Genomic DNA, 17,124 nt, shown 5'->3' with positions numbered 1-17,124 from the left:
GCTTTCATTTATCAATTCGTTCAAAATTAGGCAAGTACCATTGTTTGGAAAAAGGGAACCAGAATATAATGAGCAAGACAGTTATAAAACAAATGAACAACACCCCACCCCCAAACCAGAAAACCTCATCTTGCCAGTGCAACGGTAACTGGTTACAAGGTTAACCTGAAATGATTTCTGCAAGAAGTACTCCGAGTATTATAAATACAGCAGAACTGTTATTTACGATAAACAAGGTAAAAATGTGTTGGAACTTAAAACAGTTGATAGCTAAGAATGCAAGAGTTTTGTGATTTCTGGAGTAAAAATGGTTAAATGAGACACAGTTAATGCAAATGTTGCCCTAGCAAGCAGAAGACACGCATTTGGTCAACGCTAAAAAAAAAGCTTTATGAAATTAATTCAACAAATAAAACCACAAACTGAAAACATGGCTAAAATTAGGTATCTAGTTCCCGTAGTAAAAACAATTCTTTTAAGCATACAAATCCAAAGAAAAACTGTAACACTATGAAGAACGTACTTTAACTACTACAGAAACATACAAACCCAGCTAAACCAAATGATTTAACATTTAGATACAAGCTACAGCTTAACTGGCCTCTCTTATCTAAATCACCCCTACTGATGTTACTCAGCTTTATCCAGGTCAATAAAAAAAATATTCATTTTACATGTTGTCTAACTGGATTCCTTATGATCAGCTGTTAGCATCAAGCTGGTTGATTTCCATTCAGGTTTTACAGCTGGGTTCATTATAAAAAAGGAGTATTAAAACTTGGGCAGGCATAACTGGCTTTGACTTCAAAATAAGCATTTTTAAAGTAATCAAGCTATACTTCCAGGTATCAAATAACATTTTCATTCCAATACTGTTTTTTCAGTGTGACACAGACTGCATGTATTCAAGAATTTCCTGTAGCTGACGAAGTAGCAAAAGTAAAAAAGCAAACAAAACCAGAATTTTCAGAGAGGAGAAAAAAAAAATAAAATCATGAATAGAACGAAGAATTTACCTTCTCTCAGTAAAAGTCTCCTTGCAAAGAAGAGCTGGAGTTACATGGAGGCAAGGGGTTATTTTTCTTTTTTTTTTTTAAGATATAAGGAATATTTGGGGATTTGTTTTACAGTACTGAGTCGCATCTTTACGCTACTTGGAGCTTTTTTACATTTAAAGGCTGCTCTTGATAGTGAGTATTTTCTGCAAGATGAATATATTCTTGAAAAAAAAAAAAAAATCAGCATCCTTGGGGGAGAAAAGGGAAGTCTGTGCAAAATTCTTTATTTCGATTTGGCTTCCAAACCAGAATATAGATGCGCAGCTCTCCCAACAATGCCTGTTTAAGCAAGTATTTGAAAAGGGTCAGGAGGACAGAAAAGAAAAAATCAACTTAAGTTAGAAAAGGTGCTTCTGTGTACAAATGAAATGTGTACAAATGAAAAGATAAAATATGGCCACCTAATAATTTGCAGCTACATTGCCTCCCCCTTCTTAAATCACTGCAAATGTCTGCTAGAAAGAAGAACAGGTGGATTTTCTCAGGGGGAGGGAATAAAGAAGGCAAAGAGCCACCTCCTCCTCACAACAACAGACCTTGAACAGGCTACAAAGGGAGTTAGGGACTGCACTGCTCACACGGGAAGGGGATAACGCAGGAATACATATTGTGAAAAAGACAGTCAAAAGCAAAAAGGCAGGAAGGGCAAGAATGTAAGTAATTGAGAAGGAAAAACAACACAAAAAGAAACCTGAAAATAAAATTTACTTGCTGTAGTTTGACACGGTGCCCTCACTGTTGATGTACTACTATACATTTGCAAAAACAGGGAGATACACATCTTGCCACAACAAAATGGTCAGTGCATATGTTTTTAAACCACTGAATCTGAAAACTGAACAGCCAGATATGAATTTAAGCTTACCTGCTATGAATTTTGAACTATTTAAAAAGCATGAATTGCATTAAATCCTAGAAACATCAACATTTTGTTTTGTTTGGTTTTTTAGGCTCCCCAGAGCATATTTATGGACCCCTGAAAGGAGACAGTTGACCAGATCTTGTATCTTGAAACTTCAGGTTTTATTATCAGCTGCTAGTAATCCTGTCTTACAACCAAAAAATGTATCCAAAGAGAGACACAAAACCTGCATCCTGCAGTTACAATCACTTGACATGATTCTTGTAACAAACTAAAAACAAACACAAAAAAATCCCCATCAAACTTAAGAAATTTAACGAGATAGCATTTTTAAAGCCACACTAGTCCTTTTTGTGCCCTATTTTTGAGTTCGGTCAGCAGTTTCCTCTACATATGCATTTATATGATATGACCCCCACGTTATTTACTAGTAGAAATTAAATGCGAAAAAGTTTTGAGTTCGTACTTTCTAAACTGGTCACAGCAGAGAAAGCTCAGATGGGTAGTCGAACTGAACATCCTTAGGGAGACAAGAGCCACCCCAGCGGCTGTGCGGGCAGAAAGTCTCCAGGCAAAGTGATTCATCATGTGTGGCAAGATGACTGTGACATCTACAGATTCTTGCCTTGAGCAGCATGGTACATGCTACAAGGGATCGAGCGTCCTGAAAAACACCCATGCACAACCCAGAAGCTTCAGTAAGAAGGACATGTTTTAAATAACACAACACTGGACACTAAAAATGTGCATGTTATTTTGCTTCCTGCAGTGGAAAACTATGATGTTCCCCCCTTCAGCATGTCTGAACCCATGCTGTTGACCTAACACAGAAATAAGCAAATTTTACAATTTTGCATTCAAACTCACTCTTTCAGAAGTAACCCAAGGGTGTTTTAACATCTGGCTCATATTCCTTCCTCCAATGCAGCTAAGCCACAGCCTTGCAGGTTTGTTTACAAGCTGGCCATCAATAAATGATTCTTTTCCCAATTTAAAACATATTTTCCTGTAATGGCTTTTATTATTCTCTTGTCCATGCACTGTAACTTCTAGCTCTTCTAACAGAGCATCAGAGAATGCACCTCCATTGCAATAACAGAACAAACAGTTTTGATCTTCCAAATCTAGTGCACAGCAATCTGTGCTGTGAAAGAGAATACTTACTGTACTACACAGCACCCCTGTTCACAATCTGCACCCAAAGATCACTTGGAAGAGCCTCGTTTTGAATGTGCAGATGTCTCATACAAGCAAAAAGTTCCACACTGAAACAGAAATACTCCTCTACCATGGTATTCCACCAATAGCACTGGCCAGTAACACATACACAGATAAAGCACCAAGAATAACAACAGAGCAAATGTGAAGAATGACGTTATGCTCTACATTTCAACAGCCAAAAAAGTACCATACTGTAAATAACAGAGCATAATCAGATTTAAACCTTTCTTTGTATTTAAGATGAAGGGGAAAAAAAAGATAAAACCTATCTACAAAAAGCAACATACCTGCACAAAACCACAAAAAAAAAAAAAAATGGCCTTTCTTAAAACAGTCAAAAAAGTCAACTGACCAAGGAAGACAGTCAAGCCTGGTAAAGACAAGAAAAATCCTGACATGCAGCTGTGAGTAAGCCTTATGGAAGTGCCCAGGTGGAACAGTGTCTTGATCCAGATGGGTGCATTCAGGGACAAAAAACACAAGTTTAACCATACAGTAAAACTATACTAAAACTATACCCTATAGATTTGAGAACAGGCAATTCTGTTGATGATTTTAATGTAAATTTAAGTTTACATTATTTTCTGCTTCTGATGTTTTGGCATTTTTGAAGGAAATATATTGGACCAATGACATACAACTGTGTTGCAGTAAAACAAGAAAGCAACATAAAAGTACCATCAAGAAAACAAGAGAAATTGGACAGAAGGGCAGTGGCAGCTTTTAGAACATAGCTTTCAGCTCAATAGCAGTGCTGAAATAATGATGCTTTAGAACACAAGTCAGAAGAGGAAAAAAAGTTGCTGGGGCCTGGATAACATTTTCTCCTGATGAATCACCGCTTTTCAATTTGGTGTTTTATTTCATGTCGGTTTACTGGCATTTGCACTATGTCTCTATCATGAGACCAAGCTGTGCCTGTGCTGGGGGAAGAGGGAGGCACACAAACCAGCAGCTTGGAGGAGTACAATCAACAGGGAAGCTTGCCTCCTTCATACTGCAGAATGTCAACCAAGCACTAAAGAGCCAGCTAAAGTCACTATCTTGAGTTCAAGGCGTTAGCGCTCCGAATTTTCTTCTGTGTAGGCAAATTGAGATGAATCGTACAGAAAATCCTCTACAAGTTGTTCTTTATCTTTACTCTGTTCTAAATATATTACTGAAAGCCCGCTGTTAATTTCGTATACGTAAGCAAACTATCCTACATAAAATGGTTACAAACTGGAGAAACACATGGGCTTTTTCCTTCTGCCAGCAATCTATATTCCTTTCATAGTTTGCAACTGTGCCACTTAATCACAAAAACCAGCAGTATTTCTCTTCTGGCCCCTCTGCCTTTACCCCCGGCTCCAAAATACTGGAGGAACAGGTTTACACTCAATTAATTTTAATAGTTTTACAAAGTTGTTGGGTTACTTTTACCAAGTACCTTTTGAACCGTGTTTCTAGGAAGATACATTTCTAAAGTAATAGCAAATAAAAAAAATGCAAATGAAATGAAGAACATACACATATACTGGACAAAAAAATTCATTGTAATTGTGCACAAGGCATAGTGCCAGATAGCTGTCAAACAAAGGAGCAAAATCATACAGTTGTTTGGCACTCAAGGCTGAAATCATCATGAAACATGCACTGTTTATAAATTGTCATTGATGAATAAAAGCAGTGAACAAAAAAATTAAAGGAAATGCAGCCAAGCACCAGAAAGACAAGCCAATCATCGCTCCTCCTCCCACCACTCTCAGCAATCAAACAAAACAAAATAACCCCCAAATCCCCAGTATGCTGGGCAAGAACAACACAGCAGTGCAAGGTAAACTGAGCATTGCGTGAACGGCAGACTTCAGACTGTGCTGTCATAGCTCAGCCCAATGTACCCAAAAAGTGATAGGTTCAGGCACCTAAAAATAAACGGCATGAGAATTTCTCAGCTTTGTTATTTATGAAGCAATATTTTAAATACTAGCAACGCTAGTGACATTTATCTTGAGCTTAAGCATATCAATCCCAGAAGATGTAAAGAAAAATTGTTTCAGTGATGGTAAAATATATTAACAGATCTTTTGCCACAGAACATAGCACTGCTGGAAAAAAAGCCCAGAAACAGCCACAACTATTGTTGAGACAATTTAATTCACACCAGGTGAAAGGATGACATTTCCTTCGACTGAGTACAAAGTAAGACAGAATTGTATCCCAGAAAGTAAGAGTTCAGTTTCCGATCTTGGGTATCCGTACCAATTTCAGTATCTTTCATACTTGAAGCTGTGTAATAATGTAACACATTTATATGGAAACAAAATCTCCTATAAAATTAAAGAGAAAACTTTAGAAATATGCAAAAAAATCTTCATTTTTTGACTGACAGGTAGAACATTAAGGTGTGCTAAATGCTTTCTGTAGAATAACACATACAAGCTTCTGCCAACTCCTCTGAAGTTAGGGTGACATGATCAGAAGATTCTCTACAGTATTTCACAAGGCAACGCAACTTTTAAGATAGGTATGGCCTATTAAAGAAATACGGTTCTGTAAGGAATTATTTTCTTTAAATCTCTATTCAAGCAGGCTTATCAGCCTGTACTTGAAGTTGGATGCAGACTCCAAATATATAAATTAAATCAAACCTGAGATGACAGCTTGCAATGGACTAGCAGTATGTGAAGCAAATAAAGGATGTCATAGGAAAGAAATGAATCCAGTCAGAAACAGAAGTGTTACTTATCACAGCAAAATTGTAAGTCAGACTTCACTTTGATCCTACAATGCAGAAAACATACTTAAAACTGCAGTACCCTCATAAAGAGTGTGCAAGTACACTTCTTCCTATCTCTGCACAACTTTTTTTACACACAATAAAATGTATTTATGATGCAGTCATGCACTTATGTATTCAATGCAAATCAAAGGGATCAGCCTTGAAACTTCAAGGGCTGTTAACAAGTCACAACATCACTCTCAAGGCTTCTGTTTTCTATGTCCCATTGTATAAAAGGAAGAAATTGCAAGAAGCCTTATTTGTAGTGCATTTGTGCCACAAGTGCCGGGCTTATTTTAGAGATCCCTGTTAAACCGGAAAGTAAACTAAAATTTTGTAATAGCTATTGTGAAGGTAGTACTGGTTTTGCACACAGCCTCTACACTCCCAATTTGGATTTACACATTATACATTTACACATTACATATTTTAGTGCACTTGGTGCCCAATTACCTTTAAGGTTTATGCCAGACCTCAGCAGTTTCAGGCAAAACTATAAAATCAGTCTGAATTTATTTCAATACTAACTGCTGTGATTCTTTTCCATTCCAATGAACCTTTTTTATTTCATCACTGAACTTAAGGCTAGTGTTTTCTTTAAAGGAATTAGTAACAGTAAACCCAAATACTGTCAGTTACTTTATTCCTGTACATAATATAATATCATATAAAATGATGTATTAACTCATCTTCAGATGGGGGACCCCTTGTAAGCATCTTCCACAAACACTCTCCCCAGCCAAACAGCACCCTCCCTCCACCAAATGCCATCCTGGTGAGGCTTGCACTCATAAGGATAGCAAGGTTTCTATTTCTCAAAGTGACCCTTCATCTGGATGCCCAAGAAATAACTCCTCAGAATTTTCACCTGACTTCCCAATACACATACATGCATTAAGAGTGACAGAAACCACACACCCAGCTGAAAGCCACCGTGCTGTTTGCCTTCGGAAAAGCATAAAGACAGCAACCAAGGAAGGCTTGCATGTAAAGCAAGATACTACCATCGCCTAACAGCACGAGCTGCAGTGTCTCTGGTCTTCTGCACATAGCTGTTACACAAAAATCTTTCACCCACTTTCCAGAAACAAAACTGTGGTGCAATACTGGGCTGAAGTGAAAGCGTCCAGGCATTATTTTCAAAATCAAACTTTAAAAATTTGCTTTCTTTTGGTGATACTCGTTCCATTAACCCACTCCATAACTGAAACACTGCACACGTGCAGCAGCTTACAACTCTAGGGAAAACACAGAGGCCACTCGGGCAACTCAACAAAACCAATAGTATCAGAAGTCCAATACCTTTGTGCACCTAAAAAGTAAAATTACATCTTTTATAGGCTCACTCGCACCATTCCATCCGGTTTGCTTTTAGCTCTGAGGTGTCTGTGTATCTAAACAAAGTCACGTTTCCAGCAGCAACAAACATTTGACTCACTAAAACCCATTCTCTCAAGAAAACTATTAGCAACTTCAAATCATATTAAGGCAAATACTGTAACGCCCCAAATCACAAAAGCTACTTGTTTTGGCACGAGCAGCCTCGTTACATCATTTTGGTTGATCAGTTCAGGATTTAATCACTGGATACGGGCTGCTACATTTATTAAAAGCTGGACTGCTCGAGACTCACAGGCTGCAGCTTACACGCACACAAGAATGGAAAAAAATTAATGGAATGAAATAGAGATTAAGTAAATGATTTTTATGCACCTGGCGATAAGCAAACATCTTTATTGCAAAACAAAGACAAGCCATGAAAAATTACAAAATTATCTTTTAATCACCAGTGAGCTTTCTACAGTCTCCTATTTGAACAGGATAATAGTTATTATGTAGATCCCTCAGCAACTGCCTCATGGGGAAGTTACATCACCAGTATGGGAAAGAGTCACCTCCCTCCTCCCCTCTCCCTGGAAAGGAGCTTGGCGCCTTCAGACAGACTGAAATTTAAAATCCTGCAGCTTCACCCAGCTGATCCCATCCACTGGAACACATCTACAAGTGCCCAGGGATGGCAGGAACCACAGGAGAGAAATATGCCCTTTCAGCATTTCATGCACTGATGAGCCTTGTAACAGATAAACATACCCTACAGCAGCTAAACTGACATGTTATAACAAAGAGGACTTAAAAATTTCATCAGATTGCCTCTGAAAAGGCAAATAAATAGGAGAGTACACTGTGAATAAATTGACACTCCAGTGTATCAGACTGCATTAACTAAAACCGAAGCTTTGCAGAACAAATTTTATCAGAACCAAAATATTTCAAAATTAAAAATCCACAGACTTGCATGTTTGAATTCCCTCACTGGCAATTCAGAAGTACTCAGTATGACAGAAACTCTGGGCTTAAGCGTGAGGCCTTTTGGAAGGAGGCAACACTTTGCCTCCAACACAACCCACACTAGGGCCCACTTACTCTCCCGTCAAACAGGCAGTGCCAACACCACCACTACCCGCAGGGCACCAAACTGCAAGTTCTGCCTGTGGGACATGCTGTGCCCTGTGTAAAGGTGCTGGTGGCAATAGTAGTATCCAGTGAAAAGGTACCACCTGCTCTTCATCATACAGTTTAATGGATTTTCAAACTCAGATTCTTCACCTTCCTACTTGCCAGAAAAAGGACCTTTTTGGTTTTTCCCCTTGAACCTCAGACTAAGTCTGAAAATGACTCCAGCACTGATTTGGAGACTGTAACAGTCTTGTAAACTTGCACAACGTTCCCAGTGCTCGCTCAGGCTGAACTGCCGCAGCAGTCACTTGTCAGGCTCACGCAGGGAGAGGAGGTGAGCGCAGGGCACCTGCTTGCCCTGCTCCTCACCCGCCAGGGCAGGCAGCTGCTCCTACCTGCAGCCCCACACCTGAGCACCACCAGAGGAGGGAGTGGGGCTGCCTGCCCCTCTGCCACAGCTGCTGGCAGGAGGAGGATCAACCTCTCCAGGGGGAGCGAGTGCAGGCGGACACCTGCTACAGCACAGCATTACCGGGGATGCGAGACCCCACTACATCTGTGGAAAGCCTTGAGGTATTACTGTGTTTAAAGAAATGTTAGGAAAGCTATTTGATTGAAATATTACTGTAAACAGAAGGGAAAACTGAGCTTAACACACACTCTTGTGAGCAAAAACCCAAGGGTAAAAATGCCCTGCACTTAGCACTTTCACTAAATGACTGTGTAATTTAATTTCCCAGAAACCCATTAGCTTTCACAAAAGGAAAATGAAGAGCAGATGAGAGCAATTCTTTGGTGTGAGTAGAATTTATTTAATGTAATACCTGGGGAAAAAAAGAAAAGAGAAAAGATAAATCTGAAACCGTACCAAGAGATACAAAACATCGTAACTAGCAAGCTTCAGCCTGCAGATCGGCACAGCAACCAGTAAGCCAGGTCCAAGGTTTTACAGGCAGGACCAACAAGAAGAGTCTGCCTCTGCCTAACTGGCCATGCCAGAGCTGGGACACAGGCAGATGTCCCCAGAACAAAAGGATTACTAGTATTTAAAACAAACAAACAAAACAGGGCAGAGGGGGAGAGAGAGAATGAAGGGGAACACACCTGCATTTTACAGTGATTTATATATATGAAACAGTTCTAGAAGAGAGGAAGAATCATTGAAACTTAGCTTAAAACAGTTCTCTGAGTTTGAAATTTTCATTATAAAGACCAAAACACTATAAAATTCGCATTAGGCTGTTAGCCGATCTATAATATCATCTACAAAGGGTCAATCAAGCAATTAAGCACAGTGCCAAAAGGAGAACCAACATTCTTACACGGAAATGCACATATAAATCTCCCATTTGCCAGGTTCATTATATGCAACTATTGCAGAATAATTATTTAGAAGAAAAAACAAAACATACAGCTACGTGAAGCAACAAGACATGCAGCTTTAGTGAGCTGAAGCAACAGCAAGACTTTCGGAGACATAGCCATGATGTATAACATATGGATGAGTCGGCATCTTGGCATTTTTAGCTTTAATAATAAAAACAATAAATGATTTGCTACAATGTAAACATAACGCTGTGAAACTGCATTACTGTAACTGCATACTGAAACAGCTACTGTCAAGTGAATTTCAAGGGACTTTTCCAGCATGGGAAGTTGACAAGTGTCTTAAAGCAGCCCAATACCCTTGAGTAATGGAACTGTGGATGATTTTAACTTGGCCTTTTTTACTAAGCAAAGTTTTTCTGAACTCTTAGCCTACAATAACGTCTGACATGTAGTTATGTGAAGCTTACTAGCTCTCCTTAACCATTTCCTTTAAACTTATTGCCCTCTTCCTGTAAAATGAGATTAACTGAAGCACTTGGTATAATCTTTGTTGTGCCCCTATTTTGTTATCGTCTTCTTTTAATGTTTTCCTCTTTTTTTTTCCCTAATGATTTCTCTGAAGGATACAAAATATTTTGTCCCCAGCATTCTCCAAGTTAATACCGATGTAACTGCGCACAACTTATTTCAGATCAATCTTGCCATTGCTCGTATCTCTGAAGATCATTTCCCTTGTGATGCCTATTTTATTCCATGTGTGAAGATTAGTAATAACTACAGAAGTCAATTCAAGGAAATCTAACTATTATTTTGGACAAGACCTGCCAACACACTACTCACATCTGTCCTCTCCTTTCCTAAAGGTAATAAAACAAGATTCCTAGCAAAAGCTATAATGGCATCATTCTTAACATTTGCCATTTTAATAACTATTTACCCCTGCTTCCTTTTATTGCTTTCACCATCATAAAGCCATTTGATAATAAGCTCTACCTCTGCAATTTCTAAGTTATTTTATTGAAGAGCTACTAAGAAACAAAATCAGCAGTTTTCCTGAGGATCAGTTAGATTCTTAACTGAGAAGTAATTCAGATCAATGCCTTCTTTCACATGTATTTTGAAGTTCAAAAGTCTCCCTTTTTACCAAGGATAACCTTTGCAATTTATGGTTTAAAAAGCTTACATCACCTGTTCAAGAACACCAACACTGAAAAGCTTACTGAAGCTTCAGCTATTTACCATGTCACTTCAAACAAATGCCTGTAATGTTCATCTTTTAAAGCACTTACCACTGGGACACTTAACTTAAAATTCAGACAATAGATTTTAGAACAAAAATTAGACATAGCAATGTCACGAGTTTGAAAGATGCACTAACTACCAGAAGCACAGTAGCTCTTACCAACCAACATAACCCAGCAATCAAGTCAATTAAGTGAACAGTAAAATCAGAAGACATCCCCAATCCAGATATTGATCACTCATTTACATGATTAATCCACAAAATGAGTCTTTAGTTTCACAGTAACTTGAAAGACAATTCATGGAATCTGGCTTCAACCCATTAAGCACCTCTCTGCTCCTGCCACCCTTCACTCCACGTGGCAGTTTCTACCCAACACATACCCATTAACCACCTGCTACATTGGTACAAGACAGTTAAACACTAACAGAGGATAATATCATAATAAATGGTGTATGTATATGTAATTTATTTGAAAACCCTGTTTTGTGATGCCTGATGACAAACCACCTGAGTGATTCAAGCACATCAGATACAAACGACATTCAAGGGATTCAGACAGCAAAAAGCCCAGAATTTATTACTTTGCTTTCACGAAGGAGTACTTTGTTTGCTTCCTTCACATTTTTATTTCAGGGTTATCCTTTATATTCATATTATATAGAGAGTATAAGAAACTATATTTCAATTAATAATCTGAACAATTTATAGCTCTAATTACCTTAATAATACTGAGGCGTGTCTTGACTTCCCTGCATACACTTAATGCTGACCCTAATAAAATACTATGTCCACAGCTAGTGCAGAGTTAAGTTCGTTAGCAACAGTCACCACCTCACTAGGACACTAGTAGAGGTGGCTGTTACAGTGTCCACAGATGATAAGAAATAAGCTAGTAATTATGACCCTGCAAATGGTCTTTGACAGTGAGAATGTGAGCCCAGAAAGATGCAAATGATCCAAAATCCTTCATTCCTGTACATTCATTGTTTCCTATGACAACAGTTTCCAGTTATCTTGGTTGACAAGTCTTTAAACCGTGTGACTAGCTCCAAAATACCCAGAGTTCTAAAATTTAACCAAATTAAACTGTAAAGCAACTAGCAAAAGAAATAATTGTAAAACAAGGAAGTATACTTTAAAGAAAACTTGGAAAAATGATTTCTCTCTCTACTTCAAGCAACCAATTTTAACACAGCAAGCTTACATTCAACCACCATCTTTTCACTCACTATTGACTAAAATTTTTTATGACATTTTATCATGTATAAACCTGTGGAACCGTGTAGGACACAGATGATGAATACAGAGCACTAAAGTTTTGCCTTTATCCTTTCTGCCTCTTGTGAAAGAACACATACTCAAAAAGAAATGAAGTCACAAACTTCAGATTTTCAGGGCATACCAACAAAAATCTGGTTAAGCTATATACAAGAATGATATGCTTTCTTCCTGGTAAGCGAAAATAGAAAAGCTCTGTAGAATAAAGTCCAGGGAACAGTACAACAGAAGACACACTACAACATACTCAAAGGGTCCTAGCAAAAACTGACCTCTACTTGCAACAGCAGCGCACTAAAAGACAGCATAATTACAGAGAAAGAATCTCATATCCTTGTGAATAGTTTTCTAGAATGTAATTAAACCAGAAAGTGTTGAATAAGCAAAGATTATCCAGTCTAAATGGAGCTACAATACCACCAATATATCTTAGCCTGATTTTCTACATATCTCTATGGATACCAACAGACTATGGTGGTGCCAAGAGGATTCAGTGGTTTTACTTAAAATACAAGCAACGGCCCTTCTTTTTTTATACTAACAAATCAACAGGATAATTCTGGAATTCATTAGTGAAGAACACTAACCAATCCAACATAATAGCTTTACTTCCTCTGCAAAACACTTCAAAAAATATCTAAATGAATATGGAAATGCATCTTTCTGTGGTAAATTGTTCATTATTGAATCATTATCAACTCTTGTTAGACAAAATTTCCCTCTTTTGCAATGTACAAGATCATTAAAATGTTTGAGAGCTCCATCATGAAAGACAGTGCCACTTTATAATACGCTATCTCTTCAGGCAAATATGCTTACGGCTGAACATAATACACAAAATAACAACATCCCCTTGACACACAATTTTTTCTTTTAATGGTGCTCTTAAGTGTTGACAGCAATGGTGAAATATGTTGTTTCTCTTTCTTTTTTATTTTTTTAATAGTTTTTAACTATTTCAGAGATGTATTTCAGTCATGACAGAATGTTGGGAAGGAATGTGTTTCTTAGCTCTTCAGCATGCAACCCCAGATGCTCCATCTTTCTATTAGCCTAGTGAGATACTGCCTATAAGCTCATCAAGTTCATGTTCTTAGCCTCCATCTCCTTTTAACATCACAGACTAATCAATCGATGCACTAAAAATCATCTACAGCATCTAATAAAATGGATGTTTTCATCCTGTTTATAGGAATGTGTCTGCAATTTGATGCTACACAAAAAAATTACACAGTTTAAGAAACTTATCAAGAAATCTCATCTTCTTTTCAATAATAGATATAAACACAGAGGTACTACATAGAAAACTAACACTCAATGTTTCTATGTAGCTTTCATCATTACTCTCTTCAAGCTTTCAGCATCAAGTTTGGATACACTGCAAAAATTCCTGATGTGAAAGTATGATATACAAAGCTGCATCCTTTACTGTAACATAAGTAAAACGAATAGAACTTTTTGTTCTGACAAGCCAAAAACCACGGGTGGAATGTTTTTAAAAGCATAGAGTTTTGAGGTGTACATTTCTTACAGATATATTCTGAAAGCTTTCTAGAATTCTAGACTGAAATGAAGTACTATTGCTCCAACAAAATAAAATCTGCAACAACAGTTAGCCATAAAGCATTACAAAACTATTTCAGCTAACAACTGCTTTGGGCAACTAACACATACACATCTTGCAATTCATTAGACCTCTCTACAAAACAATCTCAATGGAGGTTTCTTCTCAAATCTGTATTAAGGATGTAATTTATTATGTCTAATGGAATCACCTAGCCATCTCTTCAATAAAACTGAAAAACTAACAAGATAGTTTCTTCACGTGTTTAGAGGCATATAGTGTTTAGAAATTGAATGGCTCAAAATAAAACCATGGACAATTAAGTGAACAGTTAACCACTGGCAATACAAACTAAAAAAAAAAAAAAAAAAAAAAAAAACCAAAACTTTGCTATGTATTTTTGCAAAATAACAAACAGTGTCAACTACAAAGCCTAGAGCCATTCCATACGTGCTACTGATAAAACACTGGAGAAGCAATCGAAGGAATTTGCCTTTTCAGTCTCTTGTACTTCAGAAAGGACAAAATATTTGAAACCATATTAGGGGGATGCTCTACTCTGCTTTATCAAAATAATTAAGGGAAACTTCATTTTAGCTTTACTGTCTTCAAATATAAGTATCATTGATCAATTGACATGCACTCTAAACAAAGACTACAGACACTTTCATTTTCAATTTACATAATCCTAGGTTCATATATGGAAGTTTAAACAAAATTTTGATTTCAGCAATAGCTGTGCTTCGCCTCCTCTATTTGGGAGAAATTAAAAGTAGTAAACAAAGACTGAGCAAAGTAGAAAGATTTCCAAAAGAAATTGCAGACCACCGGGATTTGGATTTAGGTAATCCACTTAGATTACCATGGCTATGTCTTAAAAGGACAATACTGCGATCACAAAATAGGTCATGTCTGCAAGACAGAATATATAAGTGAAACAATGCCAAATATACAAACTCAGAACAATCAGAGTTATCCCTAGGTTTAAGATGCAAGAAAAAAACATTTGTGCCAAAGCCATGTACTGCCAAGCAACAAATATTTAAAAAACAACATTTTTAAGCTGTAAACTGGAATAGGAGAAGAGTTTCAAAAAATGCCATCAATACATTAACACGTTTCAAGTAACACAAGCGCAGGCAATGAAGAAAAAGCTTTCAATACCTAAACCCACCAATGTAATACACATTTTGCTTGTTTTGCCAGTTTCAAAAATAGAAAATGTTGGACGCCCACAGGCTTGGACGCGGTAACAACAATTGCCTTGCAAAAAAGGAGTTTGCAACTATTTGTTAGAAGTGACAATGTTCCTAACACAACAAATATCAAAGAAATCAGAGAACTAAAAATAAGAGGCAAGACCTCAAATTATTAGCTGAAGAAAAGCCTGAAGTAAATTGGTAGGTGGTTCAGCAATTGACAGCATTAGAAAAACAAGGTTTTTTTTAAATGTTCAAATTAAAAAATTCTGTAGATGTCTTCTCACAAAAGTTAAGGGATAGTCTTGAAATAATTTAGAATTCACACAAACATAAAAATCAAATATAAATTTAGCTGCTTTCTAGATCGACTTGAGAAAATCTAGGTTGTTCTTTCTTCGAAAAACTCCTGCCCAATGCCTTTATGAGGAATTTGCCCAACATAAAAAGATTTCAATAGGAAAGTTAGTATTGCTATGAGAAACAGCAACCTCCAGATGCTTGACATGTCAGGCCTAGACAAGGGAATGAAAAATGTCTCTTTCTGACCAAAGAGGCTTTGAGGGGATACTCGTAAAGAATTACCTACTTACCCATCAGATTTGAGTTCATGAAAGGTGTCGGGGACAATCCTTCATGGGGCCCTAATCGACTGTCATTCAAGTGATCACTGTAATGAGGACTGTCTGCAAAACCCTAGAGAAAAAAAAGAAAGAGACCAGAGTATTAAACAGATTATTTGGCAGCCCTGCTAATTGAGTGTAATGACACTTTCCTAATTAAATGTGTGGAGTCACAATCGGTCATTAATCACAAAAGTTGGCTTTGCGTCTATCTCACAGAAATTACTCCCTGCCCGTATCTTACCTTTTCCCCCTCTTTCCTTTCTGCCCCATCAAAAAGGAACCACATAATTTCTTAATAAGCTGTGTCCTCATGGACAATATTTCTAGAAATTGAGTAATACTGAGATATGTTGATATTTGAATCCTCTTAGTGATAAGTCGCTCACCACTGAGAGAACAGAATTAGTCTGGAGAACCCAAAACTGATTCCACCCCCACCCCCCCACCCCCCACCCCAAGGTTTCTCTCTGCATTAATAAAACACAGCAAAAAGGTCAGCATGAGAAAGGACTTTCCTGACATTAGGAAAAAAATTTAGTGCAAATGAAAAGAAGGAACTCATTTCCCCTTGCAGCCTGCTATTAATGTTACAGATTAATAGGCATTTTGACCCTATCGTATTACTAAATGGCATAGCTCACTGACAAAAGGTTTACTTCCAAGCAGTGATCAAATAAACAACTTTATCACCCGATTTGCAAACAAGCACTCAAACCGAAAAACTGTTTTGCCCTTTTGTAGCATTTGTAGAGCACACTTAGCAGGCTTGGAGCAACCCTCTCCCAGTCCGGAAACACTGGCTTCTTGAAAGCTCATGCCAAAGGCATAGAGACAGAAACCACAGAAACCCTTGGATGCACATATTATTTAATTAACCCAATTACTTAAAATTCTTTCATACATTTCAAAATGCTTTCAGCTTTTCCATATAGAGATACGAATATGGAATTTGACATTCAGACTGATCAGATGTGCACTGAATCTCTTACTCTGTACCAAAACACGACAGACCTGACACTCAAAATTGCACCTCCTTTGTAGCCAAAGTTTTGAAAAACATTTTGTTAACCTTATCTTATAATTCCCACTTACTAATTTCTCTAAGTCTGGTAGAGAGAAACCCAAAGCTCAGGCCCAGTTAAAGGGGAGGGAGGTGGAAACTGTTCACAGCTATCAGAAACCATCCCAAGTGCCCTGAGACTATACAATCATCAATCACTGAACATTTATCATTTCTGCAGACCACAGGCTCACATTCAAGACAACATTAATGGGGCTGAAACAGGCCTCACTATCTTTGCAGGCACGCTGTCAGTTCTACCAAAGGGCTAGTAACTGAGGGCTAAATAACTGTCAAATCACGATTGCTGCTTACGGATGCATGTCACAGCTCTTGCTGCTATTTGGCTTTAAAAGTAATCTTCTGGGAGTCCCAACTCCCGTATGAATCTTCGGCTGACTTTATCTACTTCAGAATCAGTGATACACATGTGATAGGCATTCAGAAACAATCTTAGTGACAT

The 17,124-nt window shown here is 37.7% G+C and overlaps 1 protein-coding gene across 7 annotated transcripts in view; it reads right to left on the bottom strand.

The window, feature by feature from the left end:
• The window catches only part of TCF12 (transcription factor 12), a 164,453-nt gene that overhangs the window by 89,401 nt on the left and 57,928 nt on the right, over positions 1-17,124 (bottom strand). For all 7 annotated transcript variants that reach the window (XM_065688651.1, XM_065688648.1, XM_065688650.1 and 4 more), the window contains one exon: positions 15,569-15,671. In XM_065688651.1, the coding sequence (XP_065544723.1) occupies positions 15,569-15,671 (103 nt within the window). The remainder of the gene's footprint in view (positions 1-15,568; positions 15,672-17,124) is intronic.

The sequence above is a fragment of the Lathamus discolor genome, chromosome 8, assembly GCF_037157495.1.
Source record: "Lathamus discolor isolate bLatDis1 chromosome 8, bLatDis1.hap1, whole genome shotgun sequence".
Taxonomy (NCBI): Eukaryota; Metazoa; Chordata; class Aves; order Psittaciformes; family Psittacidae; genus Lathamus; species Lathamus discolor.
The sequence above is the reverse complement of the archived record's forward strand: the minus strand, read 5'-3'. Positions and strand labels throughout refer to the sequence as shown.